The sequence below is a fragment of the Nuphar pumila genome, chromosome 11, assembly GCF_984573655.1.
Source record: "Nuphar pumila chromosome 11, dmNupPumi1.hap1.1, whole genome shotgun sequence".
Lineage (NCBI taxonomy): Eukaryota > Viridiplantae > Streptophyta > Magnoliopsida > Nymphaeales > Nymphaeaceae > Nuphar > Nuphar pumila.
Window position 1 is genome coordinate 11,644,354 of NC_143259.1, and position 19,300 is coordinate 11,663,653.

Here is a 19,300-nt window from a genome sequence, read left to right on the forward strand (position 1 = left end):
AGATTAAGTTGGGTTAGGCAGACTCCTACCAATATATTAACGAAGAATCAATACAGACTCCCCATTTACAACAGGGGAGACCAATCCGGGGGTTTGTCCTTCCATGAGTGGTTAAGGCCCCCTCTTGCTAACTTGGCTAACCTTTTCTTCTGGAGAACTTCAATGCTCTCATAAACCCCGATACCATGACTAACTCGTCCCCCTTTTCAATGAGGGCTCACATCATTTGCTCTTCTACGAACACAACCTCCACCAAGACATTGAAGGGGACGCTGCAAAGTTGCCCTCAATTTCAAAACCTCTGAACTCTAAAAGTAAGGAGCAGCTTTTAGAACAAGCAAGATTGACAGTGTTTGTAAATCACCAATGGATGAATGCCTATCCTCAAACCTATGTTGAATTCATTCCCAAAGTGGTGTCTGATCATATGGGGCTGCTTTTAGACACTGGGAATCCTAAACATCATTTCAAAAGCCAGTTTAAGTTCTTTAAGATTGGACTTATAGGGAGTCATGTAGGTCCAACGTAGAAAAGGCCTGGTCTATTCCTTTGAAAGGCATTCCAATGTTAGGTTGGTTCATAACTTGCACAAAGTTAAAAAGCATCTTAAAAGATGTAACAAGAATGATCTGGGGAATATGTGTAACAAAAAGCAACTTATAGAGGATCAACACAAGACTCTACAAAAACGATTGGATATGTAGGCGATCTTGTTGCTATTATTGCTCAGGTGCATCAGCACAGAAATGAATTACAAATCTCTCTTGTGATGGAAGAGGCGCATTGCAGATCATAACACCGCTTTCTTCCATGCTCGCTTAGTCGCTTTAAGAATAATGTTCAAAAGAAGTCATTAAAAGTCTGATCCAAGATAATGGTGAGATGGTTCATGAGCAAAGCTTGATTTCTCAGGAAGTTGATCGCTATTTTATACATCGATTCACATCAATGCAAGTAGAGGATCATTTACAAGGTACCAGGGAACCTCAAGTCACTGATGCAGAAAATACACATCTTAATGGTCTAGTCACCAATGATGAAATCAAACATGCCATATTTGCAATTAAGAGTGACAATGCCCCCAGACTAGACGGCTTTTCAGGTATCTTTTTTCGACACTATCGGAATATTATTGAGCATGACGTATATAGGGCAGTAAGGAATTTCTTTGATACTGGTAGATTGTTGAAACGAATTAATGCAACCAATATCGTTATAATTCCTAAGCTTTCCGGTGCTAATAAATTGAAAGACTTTAGGCCAATCAGTCTTTGTAATCGCCTCTACAAAGTAATTTCCAATGTCATCGTTCATAGAATGCTCAACATATTGCTGAGAATAATTTCGCAGAATCAGGTATGTCTCAAAGGACACACTATACAAGAAAGCATTTTAATTGCACACGAAATGGTTCATTACTTTAATAATAGTTTTAAATCTCATGTGATTTTAATTGCACACGAAAATTGTAAGCACGGATGCATCTCTTGCTATGATCATGTTCAAGCCACAAACAACTTCCAGTGACACAATTAGTCCAAAAGCGGACTCACACAATACTTCTATACACTGATCAGATTATGTAAAACACAAAGTGAAACGTTCAGGACTTACAGAAGCTAATGATCCTGAGAGCCCCTCTTTGTTTCAGTCCACGGCCCGCTCTTTTTCTCTTATCTACAGAAGCCGTGACTATGCGGTCATGGTGACTCAGAAGGTAAAGTAACAGAAAAGAACAAGAAAAGAAAAAATGATTTGGCGCACTCTCGTGGACATGGAGAGAAACAGCCTAGTGATGAACAAGTATATCCATACAGGCGAAAATTTACAGGGCCAGGACTTATGGATTTGAAAGAGAAGTTATGAATCTGTGCAACCTCCAAAGAGCAATAACGAGATGTTAACACGGGACCTGTTGGGTAAAAGCTCCTCTGATTTTGAGCTTGGCTTTCCAGAACTCTCCTTCACAGGCACAGGGAAAGAAAGCGAGAGCGAGAGAGATGATGAAACATCATCATCATCGCCATTGTCTACTCTTGCGTCTGGATGGTTGCCTTCACTGCTTCTATTGTCAAGCAAGCAATCAAACAAGGGTAGCAAGCCCTTCTTTTGTGATCTTGTTCCAGCACCCAGTGCAAGTTCGAGGTCTGGTATGTCTGGTCCCAAGCCATCACTTGCAAATCCTCGCCAGGGACTGGAGCTGCTTGCTTTACAATCTCGAGCATGCCCAAAATCCACTGAAAAAAAGCTTCTTTCTGTAGTTCTGGACGACTCTGCTATCTCCCTATCTTCACAAAAGCGGTGTACTTTTGTATCTTGATTATCCGAAAAACTGAAGTTCAGATCACAGAGCTTGTAAGTTCCGTGGGAAATATTCCCACGATCACCCAAATTCAGCATCTTGCTTGTCTTCCGTCTCTTATAATCTTGCTCTCCATTTAAAGATCCACAATCAGATGCTTCTCCCTTTGTTTCATCGACAGATAGAAATGTTTTCAGTGAAGAATGAGAATACGGGCGCTTACAGTTGGACCTCAAATCCAAGTCATTGTTTTCTTCATTAAGGGGAACCATCCCAGGCATGGCACCATTTTCTTCCTTAATAGGAACCACAGTTCTGACATCCCCTATATCAACCAAAATCAGATCTTTCTTTTTTTCGCTGCTGTCCGGCTTTTCGGCACATTCACTATTTCCATTAGAAACAATGCTCTGTTTTTCCTTTATCAATTTCTCTTGGCGCTGGGTGCAGAACATGAGTTTGGCATCTTTTGAAGAATCAGAGAAAGCCTCTTGTCTGTCTGATACCGTTGGCAAAGTCCCATTACTATTGTTGGTATTTTGTGTCCCATTTGGTTGAGTGCAAGGTGATTCCATTCCTTTCCTGCTCTCTGAATCTCTGTATATTTCTTTCTGCAAGTACAACAGCAACGTATAAGCTACAACAGAAAGCAAGAAGCAAGTGTAGATGTTATCATATCGAAAGAAAAAAAATAATGCATTCTTCCATGAAAATCAATGGACACATCCAGCATCAAACATATGGTAAGCCAATATGCAAGCAGACATAAATGAAAAAACACATCGGACAAACACAGAATCTATAAACCAACAAAGAGGGTGGGGAAAAGAGTAAAAAGGCATTACTTTATATGGTACTAATAACCCAAAAACCAAAGTCCAGAGACAGTTATGCAAAAAATTCCATCAAAGAAGCATTATCTAAAAACATGTAGTTAGTGTGACATGTTGGCATTCATCATATAGGTCATGATATCTTGGGCAGATGTACTTGATGAGCAAAACATATATTGCAGGCCCAGTTGATGAACATAGCAATACTCAACAAAGCACATGCAGCAACTGCAACATCATACACCAATGATGATGGTTTCAGGTAAAAGGTACACAACTGCCAGTTCGCAGTATCATATTTAACCATGCAGAGTAAGAAGCATCATCATCACTCGCATCAAATTGACAAGAATGATCAAAGGTGGAGAGACTTACCATAGAAATGTCATCGCTTTTAAGGTCAGTGTGTGTTTGCGCACTGCTCACGGGAACCCCAGATGATGAATTTGTAGAGGTCTGGGAGTCCATCCGATGACTTCTTGCCAGGGGATTGATGTCAGAAGCCAGACTTGCAGACTGCTGCTTCAATGGAAGTACAATATCTGGTGTTGACTGACTAGATTTACGAGAGCCTGACAACTTATCCACTTTGGTTTGGAAGTTCCTACAACCACTCTGTTGAGGTGCTGATGATAACAAATTCTCTGAGGCACCAGCCTTAGCTGATTCAAAAGCTCCTGACTTTCTGTCAGAAGAGGATAAGTCTTTATCCAATTGAGCATAAAGCAATGCTGAGACTGAAGTTTTGGCCAGCACATTTGCAGAAAACTCTTGGCATGATGATTCTGCATCTATGTCAACTCTATAAACTTTCCTTGGGAAACCAGCCATTGTGTCTGCGCAACCAACTTTTCGTTCTCGGAATATCCCCCAAAGGAAGAATAACCTGTTCCAGCCTGCAAAAAATACCCTATCCCATTATTTGATAAAATCAAGCAACTATTCCAATAAATTTCACAGGGACAGCAGTCAGAACAGAAACAACAACTTTCATCAAACATCTTTCCAAAAGTACATCTGAGAAGCACTAAAGTTAACCAAAAACTGTAAACAAGTTATTACGCTGTGATTTGTCAGGCAGCTGATTTGATGCAAATATCAGAAGTTCGGCCCCATCAAAATTAGCTTTCAGAGCCAAATCATTCCTCAGCATATTTTCCAACAACTTCTTGTAGTCTCTTTCATAACTGTCACGTGAAAAAGATAAAGCAGATCTCTAAGCATGGGCAATAAAAGTTCACCTATGGATGCCTCTTACATCCTATAGGCCTATAAGCTAGCATGAAAAATTCTGCAACACATACAAACCTCACAACATCTTTAGCAAAAAAGTAGAGAGCAATGCTATCTTCTGTTGGATATTTGGCCTGAAATTGCACGGGCCACGAACTCAATCGAGATATTTCATCCAGCTGCACTTTAGAAGGAAATCTGTTGGCTGCTTCAAGAACTTTTGGTGATGCACATGTGGACAAATGTGCTTGAATTCCATCACAAATATCGGAAAGCCCCCCACCTCTCCGAACCTCAAAACCGCCTCTGCAGATGAATACTGTTAAAATGTAAAACTGTACATATATGTATATATAATAATATTATATTATTATATATATATATAAATACATTTTTAATTTCTTTCTTTTCTGTATTTTTTTTCCTTTATTTTTATTTTTTGTCTTTATGTCATCTAGTTCAGTTTGAACTAGAATGACTGTTGCTAGTCAAGTCCTGTCCAGACTTGACTAGCAATAGAGCTGTTGGACTGACACAGTCCAACAGCTCTATTAAGAGCTGTTGGACTGTGCCCAACAGCTCTATTGAGTCCTCTTTCAGCTGTGTATATAAAGGGGTGCAGCCCCTCTTGTATTTCACTCCAATGCTTCTTAAGCAATTGGTTTTTCATATCAATAAAGAATACATTTTTATTTTTATTTTGTTTCCAGTTATACCCTTTTTAAGGGTTATGCTTTAGTGTCATTCTTGACACTTGCTCTTGTTAATCAAAGCTCGTGTTTCGAAGATCCCCATTTCATTTCATGGTATCAGAGCCGCGGAAGTACTAAATCTTGAGGAAAAGCTGCCTCGGTTTCCGTGCCCATTTGCAAAAGTGTTCGCCACTTGAAGAGAAGTGTTTTATCACTTCATTGGAGAAGATTTCACATCTTGTTGTATTGTTTTTTTTTTCTTTCTTTCTCATTTTCCTTCTTGTTTCTCTTCTATCCCTATTCTTTCTCTCCTTGTAATCGATGGATGACAATGATAAAGTCACCATCATGCCTATGAAACTAAGCGATACGAACTATGTAACATGGGCTTCAATCATGAAGCACCATATATGGGGAAAAGGCTTATGGGGGATTGTGGATGGTTCCGATTCGGAACCTAAGCTATCTCTTACTAAAAAGGAGGGAGATAAAGACGTCCCTCTATCGGAAGAAGAGAAAATCACGGCTATTGCCTCATACGAGAAGAAATGGAAAGAATGGAGAATATCTCATGCGAAGATAATGTCATGGCTTATCAATAGCGTTGACATTAAAAAATGCTCAAGTCTTGCCAAATTTGATCATGTCGATAAGGCATGGGAATACCTTAAGAATATGTATTCCCTTAAAGATATTGCACACGTGTGCAACCTCCAAGAAAAAGTTCGAATGATGACACAAGGAGACAAAACTATTCGTGAATATTACAATGGGTTGTCCGAACTTTGGGAAGAACTTTCCCTTTTAGAACCAAAGTGGCATTGTGCCGAAGACATCGAGCTTCGTCAGAAACAACTCGATGTTGAACATTTTTACCAGTTTATCACTGGATTAAGGCCGGAATTTGAAACCACTAAATCGGCCCTACTTCACCGGGGAAAAATTCCTTCTATTGTTGAAACTATTGAAGAGTTAACAATGGAAGAAAATCGTCTCCGGAAAGGTTCTTTAAAAATTGAAGATGATTCCGTTTTAGCCGTGTCTAGACCAGGGAATCATGTTCGATCATATAGGCCTCCTCACTTTAACCGACAAAATGGTGACTATGATAAGAAGAAAGTTATTTGTCATCACTGTCATGAACCGGGACACTACAGGTCACAATGTCCCAAACTTAAGGAGCTGAGAGAAAAAAGAGCTGCAATTGCTGGATCGGAGCCTAAAGATCAGGATGCACCAGTTTCCCTGGCCCAACTAATGGAGATCCTTCAGCCTCTCATCAAAGGTGCCTCTTCCTCATCTGAAGCTTCAACCGGCGCAGCAGCCTCATCTTTTTCTGATTTAGGTAAAATTTCTTGGCTTCTTGACTCTGGTGCATCTTTTCATATGACCCCAAATAATCAAAGTCTATCCAAATGTGTTAAAAATAAAACAAGTGTGTCAAAGGTCTTTACTGCTGATGGGACTTCTCTTGAAATAGAAGGAATAGGAGATTTTGAAAAAATTTATAAAACAAAAAATTTTTTTATTCCAGAAATTAGACATGTTCCCAAATTAAATTTAAATCTTTTATCTGTATCTCAAATTTCTGATTATGGGTGTAATATTTCTTTTTCTTCTCATGGTTGTTGGGTACAGGATCGCCAGTCAGGCAAGCTGATTGGGGAAGGCCATAGAGAAGGAGGACTCTATTACATGGATTTTTTGGAAATGCCGAAGAAAGCTTTTTGTTATAATATTCAAAAAATAGAGTTGGAACTGTGGCATAAGAGACTTGGTCACCCACATATAGCCAAAATCCAACATTTTCCAAATCTAGGGAAATTTTGTAACTCTGAATCATTTGATTGTAAAGATTGTATTCTCGGCAAAATGAAAAGATTACCATTTCAGAACAGAACCTTTTTCTCTTCAAGACCACTTGAATTAATACACTCGGATGTTTGGGGTCCTGCACCAGTAATTTCTAAAGGAGGATTTGTTTACTATGTTATTTTTGTCGATGATTTCTCCCGACATACGTGGATGTACTTTCTCAAACATAAGTCTGAAGTATTTTCATACTTTCAAACTTTTCATAATATGGTTAAAAACAAATTTCAAAATGATATTACTATTTTTCGCACAGATTCAGGGGGAGAGTTTTTATCCACAGATTTTCAAAATTATCTTAAATTGCATGGCATCACACATCAAAGATCTTGTCCTTATACACCTCAACAAAATGGACTGGCAGAACGAAAACATCGCCATATTATAGAAACCACTAGAACTTTATTAATAGCAAATCAAGTCCCTAAAGACTTTTGGGCAGAAGCTGCCTTAACTGCCACCTATCTCATTAATAGGATGCCATCTTCTTCGTTACAAAATATCACTCCCATTGAAAAACTTATGAACATTTCTCCAGACTACTCTAGATTAAGAATATTTGGGTGCAAATGTTTCATATTTACTGACAAAAATGATAAACTTTCCCCTCGTGCGATTCCCTGTGCCTTTTTAGGATATGCTGAAAACCAGAAAGGTTATAGATGTTTTGACTTCAAAAATAATAAACTATATGTGTCTAGAAATGTTTCCTTTCTTGAAAAGGAGAGCTTCTTTGATTTTAGAAAATTAAAAGACGTCACTGAGTACTCCTTTTTGCTAGATCTAACATCAACATCTGATGAATATGACCTTGATTGTAACTTTGATGATGATCCAAGAATTATTGATCTTAATGTTGAAAATGAAGAAGTTCATAGAGATACTAGTATTCAATATTCCAGGCGACAAGAGTCTAATACTCCATGTGCACTTGAGAAATATTCTAACATTCCAACTAGACAATCATCCCGGATCTCGAGGCCTCCAGAAAAGTTTGTATCATACGAGTCTTTCTCACCCACATATAGGGCAGTTATTGCATTAATTCACTCATATGAAGAACCATCCACATATTTTCAAGCAAAAAATGATATCAAATGGATAGAAGCCATGAAAGTTGAATTAGATGCACTTGAAAAGGCTTCTACATGGAATATTCAAGATCTTCCTCCAAGGAAGAAAACTATAGGATGTCGATGGGTTTATAAAATTAAAACCAAGAGTGATGGTACTCTTGAAAGATATAAAGCCCGTTTAGTAGCCAAAGGTTATGCCCAAGAATATGGGATTGATTATGAAGAAACCTTTGCTCCGGTGGCTCGTATGACTACTGTCCGAACCTTAATTGCCTTAGCTTCTATCAAAAAATGGTCTATTTTTCAAATGGATGTCAAAAATGCTTTTTTAAATGGAAAGCTAGTTGAAGAAGTATATATGGAACCCCCTCCTGGTCTAAGTATTCCTAAGGGTAAAGTCCTTCGCTTAGAAAAAGCTCTTTATGGACTTAAACAAGCACCAAAAGCTTGATATGATAGGTTTAGTCGTGTTATGATTGATATTGGTTTTCAATTCTGTTTAACTGACACTGCTTTGTTTATTAAGAATTCTGATGCAGGGATCATTGTGCTTCTTCTCTATGTGGATGATATGATCATCACCGGAAGCGATAAACAGGGAGTTGAAACAATCAAAACACTTCTTAAATCTCATTTTGAAATGACTGATTTGGGCTTGTTGAGATATTTTTTAGGCATTGAAGTTGCTTATTCTCCTAGAGGATATTTATTATCTCAGACTAAATTTGCTTTTGATATTGTTTTTAGGTCTGGTATTACTGATGATAAGAAAGTTGACACTCCAGAAGTTGTTAATGTTAAAATGAAGATTGATGATGGAGAACTTCTTGCAGACCCTACTCCTTACAGACAGCTTGTCGGGGCACTTTCCTATCTATCCATTACCAGACCAGATATAGCACATGCTGTTCATACAGCAAGTCAATTTCAACATGCTCCTACTTCTGTTCATATGGGAGCAGTCATGCGTATTATCAGATACATCAAGTCCTCTCTTTCACGAGGACTTTTCTTATCTTCCTCCTCTTCTCTTGATTTAATTGCATATACCGATGCTGATTGGGGAGGTGATCCCAATAACAGACACTCAACCACTGGCTTTTGTGTCTTTTTAGGGGAATCATTAATCTCGTGGAGGTGTAAAAAGCAGCAGAAGGTATCTCTCTCATCCACCGAAGCTGAATACAGAGCCATGGCAACCACGACCATGGAAGTAGTTTGGCTCCGACGACTGCTTGCTGACATGGGAGTTGAAGCAACAAAGGCTTCACAAATGTGTTGTGACAACAAAAGTGCGATCTACATTGCCAGTAACAGAACATTCCACGAACGCACCAAACACATCGAAATGGATTGTCACTACGTCAGAGAGGAATATCTACACGGGATAATTGATCTGCCATATGTCACTTCAGAATATCAGTTAGCAGACCTCTTTACAAAGCCTCTCGCTGCTCCCCGATTTCACTTTCTCTTAGACAAACTTTCGCTCATTGTACCGTAAGTTTGAGGGAGAGTATTAAAATGTAAAACTGTACATATATGTATATATAATAATATTATATTATTATATATATATATAAATACATTTTTAATTTCTTTCTTTTCTGTATTTTTTTTCCTTTATTTTTATTTTTTGTCTTTATGTCATCTAGTTCAGTTTGAACTAGAATGACTGTTGCTAGTCAAGTCCTGTCCAGACTTGACTAGCAATAGAGTTGTTGGACTGACACAGTCCAACAGCTCTTAATAGAGCTGTTGGACTGACACATTCCAACAGCTCTAAATAGAGTTGTTGGACTGTGCCCAACAGCTCTATTGAGTCCTCTTTCAGCTGTGTATATAAAGGGGTGCAGCCCCTCTTGTATTTCACTCCAATGCTTCTTAAGCAATTGGTTTTTCATATCAATAAAGAATACATTTTTATTTTTATTTTGTTTCCAGTTATACCCTTTTTAAGGGTTATGCTTTAGTGTCATTCTTGACACTTGCTCTTGTTAATCAAAGCTCGTGTTTCGAAGATCCCCATTTCATTTCAAATACCACCAGCTCAGTAAAATAATCTGAGAAACTAGGAATAGTCAAAATCAACCATAAGTTGGAACCATGAAGCAAGGAGAGCGAATCATACTGCCATATGTAATCATGTTTTGGAATGGTTGAGCTTATTGTAGGCGACCTTTCTCTCAAGCATGGTTCTGGTTTGTTTCCATCTGGAAGATAGGGATGTCAGTCAAGTCACTAGGTATTGAAGTAATCCGAGAGATTTGATGCATGAATACAAGTTCATTTTTTATCCAAACTAGAGAAGTTTTATTACCATAAGTAACATATCTTGTTAGTGACTCTTGAACGTCAACTGTCTTCTCCAGCAATGAAGCACCACCACAGCCTGCACTGGTAGTCATATTGACATCAGAAGCTACTCCTACAGCTATTGGTGTTGAGCTTTTAGGAGCCAGTTCACTATTCTGATCATTAGCAGGCAGGGCTACATCGTTTGAATGGATAGCCAGTCTAAAATTTTCAGAGATGCTAGTATGATGGGATAAAACACTCTCCACAGTATGAATCCATTTGCCTTTGCCTGTTACTTCTCTAGAACTTTTTATGGTAGATATACTGGCAGAAGCACGCGTACTAACACTAGCATCATTACCCTTATTTGAGCAGAACTGTGCAATATGGCCAACTTTGTTACACTTGAAGCATCGGATTTTTTGACCATTAGCTGAAAAATTCCTGGAACGGGCAAAAGAGGAAGGTTCCTTCGACCTTGCTTCCAGGTTGTTGGATTCCCTATACTGCAGCGTGTGAACACCATTTGAGTATGATTTATCAGGCACAATAGTACTAACTGGACTATCTTCCTTTGAACCAGCTTGATGGGGAGACTGTCCCGTCATTTTGTGTCCAGCAGAACTGACCACACTCGAGGTATCATCCAAAGACGATGATGCTTGCATCCGCGGTTGACTACACTCGGTACCAGTTTCAAAATCTGAGGAAAGTTTCCTTCTATCACCATTTCCAGCTGCAGAAGAGCAACAAAATGATAACTGAGAACAAAGCAAAATCCAGGTAGACAGAACAAAAAGAACCGGCATAAGAAAGAGGGGAGGGGGCTGCTGGGCTGTGTGGTTCAGAATTTACCAGAAGCCATTGTATTTTTCAATCCCTCCAATGCATCAACAGCTATGCCCTTCAAGGTTTTTGATATGTCCTCAAGTTTTGCAGTCTTTTTATCCGACTGATTGCTTACTGGTGATACACTTTCACCATGATAGGATGACAGCCCCTTCCTGCTACCATTCCCTGTTGCGCACAAACAACACAGCCAGAGTTAAGCAGACATGTAAACAGCATGTGAAAAATACAGTAATGGAAGGAGAACATTAAAAAAATTTACAATAAGGTGTTGCTTTGCTATACCTTTCTTAGGTGCTACTGTTGCATCAGTGGAAGCTCTTGTCTTGGCATCAGATTGCAGAGCCTTAGTGTCTGACTTTGGAAAAGAGAGGTTCCCAGTACTGGTTGCCCATGTTGAACCATTGATGGAAGGATTGAACTTAAAAGAATTCCTCCTTGCAATCTTGGACCCTTCTTTCAATTGCTTCAAGTCTTTTGAGTCTCCATCATGCAATAGATTTTGAAATTGTGATTTCGAATTAAAATCATCCCCATTTAAGATGCTCCTGCTGGGGTTACATTTAAATGATGCAGACTTGCTGATCATTCTGACAGGTCCTTCTTTGCCATTGTTTGGCTTCATGTCCTGTGAATTAGTTATTTTTGGTGAAGAACCCCTATCTGAATCCTTAGATACTGCACGAGCCTTTGAAGCCAGAGTAGAAGATGCACTGGGTGACTTACTGCGAGGTGACTGCAATCTAGATTGCAACCTTGAGTTAGGGCTGGACGTTGTGAATGAGGGGCAAACCTCCTCATAATTATTCAAAGACTGTCCACAGGATAAGGGTAATGGAAGGGTGGTCTTTACCATGGGTTTGTTTAAGTTTTTAAAAGAACCCTCTCTCAAAAACAAAGTTTTCCTGCCGGGGCTGGTTACACGTGGTGATCCACTGGCTGTCGTCTCAGAAGCTTGTTTTTTGGCTGCAGAGACGACTTCTGAATCATCCATCTGTCTCTTGGCAGAAACTGATGGCGCTGAGACAAGTTCTGTGGCTTTGCTTGCCTCTGAATCTGGTATCTTAGGATCCAACTTAGATAAACCCTCAGAAATGGAGCTGCCTTTAGAAATTTTATTTTTCTCATTTAAGCATGACAGCTTTGAAGCTGCCAATGGGTTTTCAGATTTCTCAGATTTTTGGCTTTCAGAATTCTCTTTAGACTTGCATCCTTCACAAAGCCATTCACCTTCTGGAACTTTATCCAGCATTACTTGCATGCAGTAACTGATTTAGAGCAAGCAGATTCTGTTAGTTAATATAAAAAGAGAAACAAATAATTCAAAATAGACAACAAGACCAACAAAAAAAAGTTAACAAAGATCTTACGTATGCTCTGCACCATCATTACATCTGCTACAAACAGCAAGCAGCTCTTCTCGACCAGCATCACCACAAATATCACAAACTTTTACCTGTTTTCATATCCAACTGAAAAGATCAACAGGTGGCCTGCCAATTTAAAATCAGCAGACAAGAGATGCAGAAATGTATAACAATTTAAACTTTCCTTTAATACTTTCACAAGCAGAGTAAAAGAGACTCAGGAGAGAAGAGAGTACTTCTGGGTCTAAGGATTCTTCTACATTAAAATCACTATCAAACTTTGTCAATGGAGGGGGCAAAATGCATGTGCCACTATAAGTGCTAGTGCATAGAATTGGAATTCACTTCTCTCACATGGAGAGATGGTATTCTCGTGCACAAACAAACAAGTTTAAAAAAAAAGAACCATGGTTCCACTTCACATCTAAATTCAGAAAGAAGGAGAAAGTATATAGCTTCACTCTGATTGTCGCATATTAGCAAATGGATCTACACAAGTGAACACTTGAAAAATCACAAGGATATTAAAAAGAATGGGATGCACAATTTCCATAAAAGTTTAAAGTAGAAAGGAAAAGCAAATGTGGATTGGAATACAAAAAGGATGGATCTTGATTACAAAATCAGTTTCAAAAAGTTTGAAGTTGCTGAAACTGTTTAGAAATGATTTGCTTTGAATATACACTCAAGAAAAGTGTTGGACACGTAACAATCATTGTCATTGCAAATATGAACACAAGCTGATTTCTTGAATGTTACAGGCTGAAATGGATCTTGCTTCAGTTTATCATCTCAGACATGACCCAATTGTAAGAATACTTGTTCATTAGATTCTAAACTCAACAGCATAGAAAAATCCATAGTTGAAATGAGCAGTATAGCTTCCTGGCATTAATACTTATGCAAAAAAGAGAAAATCATCTTGTGTCCAAATGAAAGTAACATTTGTGAAAGGGTTGCTACTTACATCATCCTCAACCAAATCAGATTCAGCATGTTCACTCTCGGACTGCAGTTCTTCTCGCTTCTCAGATGCACCCGATGAGCCAGTGTTTTTCTCAAGTTGATCATTGGCAGACAATGATTTCTGTACATGCTGAGATGACAGGGTAGCAATACCACTCCGGTCAGAATCAGCAATTGGAATACTTGCAGGGGGAGGAACCTCATTGTTTTCGGTTTCCATGCATGAATAGATCTTTGTCTCTCCACCAAAGGGGGGGTTCCTCTGGATAACAGCAGCTGAAGGACCTTCAGATTCCAATAGCACTTTGGATGAATCTTTGATGGCCCATTTTGTTCCATTTGTGCTACTGTCTATCACTGGCAATGTTAAAGAAGGTTCCACAGGTTCTCCTCTGCCATGCAACTTTGAGATTTCTTCCAATTCCACGCAGCGAGTAGAAATGACCGCATCCATACTCCTGGAGTAAGACATAGATTTTTGCCCAGAAGAAGCATTTTCCATACAAATTTCTTTTATGGAAAGGGACTTTGAGACTACTACATCTACAGGATCCACACCTGAACTCTTATTTAGAAAACAATCAGATAATTTTGCATTTACATCCTGCTTTCTAGGAACATCAACATCTAAAGATGCAATACAAGGACTGTTAGTTGGTGACGAGCACAATAAACTCATCCCATCTGAACCATCAGAAGACTTCGGTATGGCACTTGTGGAAACTGTTGATGAACCATCCATTTTCTCCACATATGTGCATCCTTCTGCAAAAGTATGTGTCCCATTGCAGGTCCTTAAATCACCCTTATGATCACAAGGAGGGATCTTCATTTCTTTACTCTCAGACATATGTGATATGTCATCATGACTATTCAATGCTTGTTCATGACATTCAGAAGAGACAGTTCCAGTACATGTATGAGATGTGATGTTAGACTGTGCAGAGTTGGAGTCAGAAACCGTATTAGAAAGAGACCGACTCTTCCCACTGGTTCCCCTGCATAGAGCCTTTGTCAGTGTTTGAGCATCTTTACTAGTATCGACTGAATCCACACCTCCTAGGTTTTTCGAAGACCTGTTAATAACCCGCTTATGTGAACTTCCACCAGATTCAAAGGTACCCTTTCTTTTCTGATCAGGATCTGGCGTGGAAACAGAGCGAGTTTTTGTTTGCCTCACATTTGATGAGGAGCCATGATGACAACTGCCATTAACCAACTCACCCACAGCATGAGCTCCAAGAACTACCCCACTTTTTGAACAGCCACCATCATGATTATCATCAACCTGTTCCTCAGCCATCAGCAGCTTACTTTCATCATATAAATAAGAGCTCGAAGTAACACACACTTTTACAGTTTCTTTACTATCCACATTTTCAGAAAAGGAGTCATGACTTGAACAAGCACTAACCAAGTTACTCGTGTCACTTGTTTGTGGTCGATCATCACACACGCTGCTCTTGATGAGATGTGACTCAGCACTACCAAAAGAACTTCGCTTGACCACTTTTCTCTGGCCGCTTTCATTTGACATCTCGTCCTCGGCTTTCAACTCAACATCTGATGCAGCTTGACAAGGGCTACCTGTGCAGGATGAACATGGTGCTACACATGCCTCAGAAATTCCAAATTCAGTTCTCAAATGAATGTCCTGGTATAGAATAATGTTGTCAACACTAGGTGCTTCCTGCATATACGAATCATCAAGCACAGTAAAATTGTAGTACTTCAACATTGTTAAGCTTGATATAAATTCCACTAAAAGAATAACTTTGAATGATAAAGTAGAAAGGATTTTGTCCCTAACGAATAATCCAAGAGCCATTGCATGAGATAACATAACATAGTCAACAAAAAATAGAAAATGGTTCTGAAGAAGTTATTTTATGTTCCTACATTAAGCTACCGGCCAAAAGCAGTCTCCAGGTCCATGTAAAGTTTAGGGACGCAAATAGTAGAACAAGTCCAGCTTACATCTCTTTGCAGTAATTATGTCATTTCTTGAGTTACTACTAGCCACATGTTGTGCAAACAGAACACTACATCCACTAATTGTAATTATAAAAATCACACCCTTTTATATAAAGTGGTAGCGGTTGAGTGTCTTAAAAACTCCAAGTTTGGCCTTCAGAAAACAGGCATCTGGGAAGCACAGTAACTATGAAGCAAAAATGTAATATGAATACGCTAACTCATGAGAAACTGAAGTGATGAAAAGAGAATAAACTGTATGTTCGGTACAGCAGGCCTAACCACAATATTAAAACAAATCAGATACTAACAAAGTTAATCGTGTGAGAAATGACAAGACACAGATGTTCTACAATATGAATCCTTGAAATGATATATTTTGGCTGACTACTCTAGCTGATTTCAAGGAGAAACTAATCGATCCAGATTTTGCAAGCAATTACATAACTCTGATTGTTATCTTAATTAATGCATATATTTATTTAGATGTACATTTTGGGTCAGGAAATATGAAGTTTGATGGGGGGGGGGGGGGGGGGGTTAACTTACAGAAGACAACACACAAAAATGAGAAAAAAAAAGATGTAAATGACACCATAGAAAGCTATCATACAGGCGAGGTCATGATACAAATGCAAGAACATACATTAGATTGGTTACAGCAAAAAATATCTGATCCAGTATCATGTAATTCTTTTAATAGCACCACCCTCAAGCCACAAGTAATATAATTCAGATTAGGATCAGTTCCCTACCAAACGAGATTCTATGTCTAGATTATATTGCCAAAGAAAGGATCATTGTGGCAGCATCCTAACATATGAGTGAGAAACCTCACCTTACATTTCCCAATATCAAGGTCTAATTCATCCACTGGTCCTTGCGTGCGATAAGTTCCCTGTAATACTGGAGTAATCTGAAATGCAGATAGAATACCATGTAATTACCTTTTCATGATAGAACTATTAAAGATCAACATAATTATCCCGTAATCACAAGTAGCAGCTGTCAAAAGTATTGACTGAATACAACCAAAAGGAAATGAAACTATGTGAAACAACAGTCAAAGATTCAATAAGAACGAGACATGAAGGAAACCTAAAATATTTTGGCTAACAATGATAAACATAATCTAGATCCTTGATTTTTCCATGTATGACACCAGCTCATGTTCATCGTCCAACATCTGGAGCTATATATTCACACTTATAGTTCTAACAGGTGAATGACCAACTGCCCACAAGTTGAGAACCTAATCACACAGATATCATGACATTCCCTATCAAAAATTACACAAGCTTTTCAAAATTGAGACTTTATTGTTACTGAAACTATTACCATCGCCTATGACAAATCAAGAAGTTCAACTAGCTAAACCAATTTACCAGATGCATGCAATGAGCAAAAAACATCATCTTTACTAAAAATCATCTGAAGCCAAACAACTCCAGCTCACAATCAACCTTTGAGAACAAATTATGATGTTGCAGAAAATATATTTGGAAACAAGCCCACTCCAAGTGACGGGTCTTTCTGCCATTGTGAATGCAGAAGAAACTTAAACCACTGGTTCCTAAAGTTTGGCAGCAAGTATGTGGATCCAAATTGTCTAGGACAGAATTAGACACGGAAACTTCAGCAAACTAGAACAAATCCACCTATTACACAAATTAGAATTCTCATACGCAGAGAGCATGAAGCAAAAGGAGAATCCACCTATTACACATATTTGAATTCTCAAAGTACTAATAAAAAAAAGAGGTTTCACCTTCCTCGCAACCAACTAAATTTATAGCCTCATGTACCATGAAAAGAAAAAGGAAAACAAGTAACACGTCCCATGACAGCAACAGCGGACTGTAACATACAAAGAAATAGCAACTAAAAACAAGATGGATGCAATCATGCTTTGCCATGAAGCGGCACCGCTGAACAAAAAATTTCATAGACCAGCAAGTTGAATCTTTTGTCTATCCCAATGAGATAAGAATAATCCACGAGAAGGAAGAAAAAAAGGCATACAATTTTAATTCTGTACTAGTTCGAACTGGTTGAAATAGAAGCTGAAAACATCAAAGCAAGCTTAAATAAACACGTTTACATTTACAAGGAATCCGTACCACCATAGAAGCAGCATCCTTCTTCAGCTAGATTAACTAATCGCTCAACCAACAGAACGTTATACTCTTCCATTTCCACTGGATTGATCCTAATGAATTGCACTTCTAACTAACTTAGTATCGATGCCAGAAACAACCCAAACCATCAATAACGAAGGAAAAGTAAAAATAAAACAATCGAATCAAGCATTCTCTATAATTAAACTACCCATTCAATCCAATAATCCAAAAATGACCGAAAAAACACAATCAGAAGCACCACCAACAATCACAACCTTAAACAATTAGATTGAAGTCAACTAAGCAACAGAAAAGAACGACCTTTATCATAATCCTGCACACGATAAACCGATAAATCGAAGATCAGCGGCCAAAAACTCAAATTTCGCTACGTAATTCAATGAGAACGATCAAAATAAATCAGTAAAACCCGATTTTTTTACGTGTTCCTGACTTCACCTTTGGTTTGGAGATCTTGGGGGCGAGTCTGTACAATTCTTCCAAGGCCCGCTTTTTCCTCCCTTCCATCCGATAACGGTGACAGCCCGGAAAACCCAATTAAGACAGCATTCACTCTAAATCTTCTTCGATACGCATCCGCATCTATTCGCAGGCGAGGAGGCAAAAGGGCGAACGATGATCGGGCCAGAGAATTAGGGCAGCAACCGAGTGGCAGAAAGGAATGGGTTTTGGCTGCGAATGAGAGGATAATTCCAGGGTGGTCGAGTTCCAAACGGCGTCGAGAACAGTGACAATTGGGGAAGGTCTGGGATGAGAATTTAGGGGTTGGGAATACCATCCGAGAGAGAAGAAGAGGAGAAAATTGATGTGGGGATTGAAAAGGGGCAAAAGGAGGAAGAGAGGAGGCCTAAATTGGGCGTGGTTCTATCTATAAGAACCTCTCTCTCTCGGAGAGTCTTGGCTGATGATAGCAAAGAGTTTAATTTTGAGAAGGTTTAGAGACGAGAAGCCATAATGGAATTAAATTCTTCTATATTTGTATAGTCATTTAGTCCCTCTCTCTCTCTCTCTCTCTCTCTCTCTCTCTCTCGTGTGTAGGGGTGGCAAAACCTGACACGACCCGCCAACCCGCCTCTTAGGCGGGTTCGGGTTGGGCTTAAGCCAACCCGTTTAATAAACGGGTCGACCCGCCTAACCCGTTTATTAAACGGGTCGGGTTGGGGTATGCCAACCCGCCAACCCGGCTTACCCGTTTAATAAACGGGTTAGGCGGGCGGGTCAACTCGACAACCCGCCAACCGACCCGCAAACCTGAGAACCCGTTTACCCGACCCAACCCATTTATTAAATGAGTTGGCGGGTCGTGTCGGGTTACCCGTTTATTAAACGGGCCGGGTTCGTGTTTGCCACAACCGACCCGTTTAATAAACGGGTCCGGTTCGGGTTGAGGTATGCTGACCCGCCAACCCGTCGGGTCGACCTGCTGACCCGACACGATTGCCACCCGTACTCGTGTGTACTGAATTATAGCGAAAGAGATTAACTTTATTGGGTTTTTTACTTTTTACAGAATATTTTGAAATTTAACTGATTATGAAATTAATTCTGCCTGTGTGTGCATGTGATTCTATTTCTCCAATAATTCTGATGTTAACAAAGCATCTTTCTCTATCCCTTTTGACTGAATCATAACAAAGATTATTTTGTGTTTGCTAAATTATTTATAAAGTATTATCGCTAGCACCATACTGTCTTTT

At 39.1% G+C, this 19,300-nt stretch overlaps 1 protein-coding gene across 4 annotated transcripts; it reads right to left on the reverse strand.

Annotated features, from left to right (window-relative positions):
- Nucleotides 1–1,427: 1,427 nt before the first annotated feature.
- LOC149821965 (uncharacterized) lies at nt 1,428–18,507 on the reverse strand. Of its 4 annotated transcripts, XM_089980867.1 has the most exons (14): nt 18,042–18,071; nt 17,858–17,916; nt 17,583–17,691; nt 16,301–16,378; nt 13,490–15,178; nt 12,526–12,611; nt 11,441–12,423; nt 11,162–11,323; nt 10,329–11,042; nt 10,140–10,221; nt 4,444–4,674; nt 4,198–4,322; nt 3,511–4,031; nt 1,428–2,913 (listed from the first exon to the last, which is right to left on the reverse strand). In XM_089980867.1, the coding sequence occupies exons 3-14, from the start codon at nt 17,586–17,588 to the stop codon at nt 1,861–1,863; spliced, it is 5,730 nt and encodes a 1,909-aa protein (XP_089836993.1). In that variant the 5' UTR covers nt 17,589–17,691; nt 17,858–17,916; nt 18,042–18,071; the 3' UTR covers nt 1,428–1,860. The 4 variants fall into 4 exon arrangements, with proteins under 4 accessions (XP_089836993.1, XP_089836995.1, XP_089836992.1 ...); XM_089980869.1 differs by lacking the exons at nt 17,583–17,691; nt 17,858–17,916 and having other exon boundaries at nt 13,490–14,776; nt 14,903–15,178; nt 18,042–18,507; XM_089980866.1 differs by lacking the exons at nt 17,583–17,691; nt 17,858–17,916 and having other exon boundaries at nt 18,042–18,507.
- Between the last annotated feature and the right edge of the window lie 793 nt (nt 18,508–19,300).

What these genes read in the sequence shown, in the direction of transcription:
- LOC149821965 (XM_089980866.1), bottom strand. Translation starts at nt 18,110, where the DNA reads ATGGAAGGGAGGAAAAAGCGGGCCTTGGAAGAATTGTACAGACTCGCC. An exon ending in CTGATTTGGTTGAGGATGAT is followed by an intron (nt 12,612 to 13,489) that starts GTAAGTAGCAAC and finishes ATATGAAAACAG; the next exon opens with GTAAAAGTTTGTGATATTTG. An exon ending in AACAGTAGCACCTAAGAAAG is followed by an intron (nt 11,324 to 11,440) that starts GTATAGCAAAGC and finishes TGTGCGCAACAG; the next exon opens with GGAATGGTAGCAGGAAGGGG.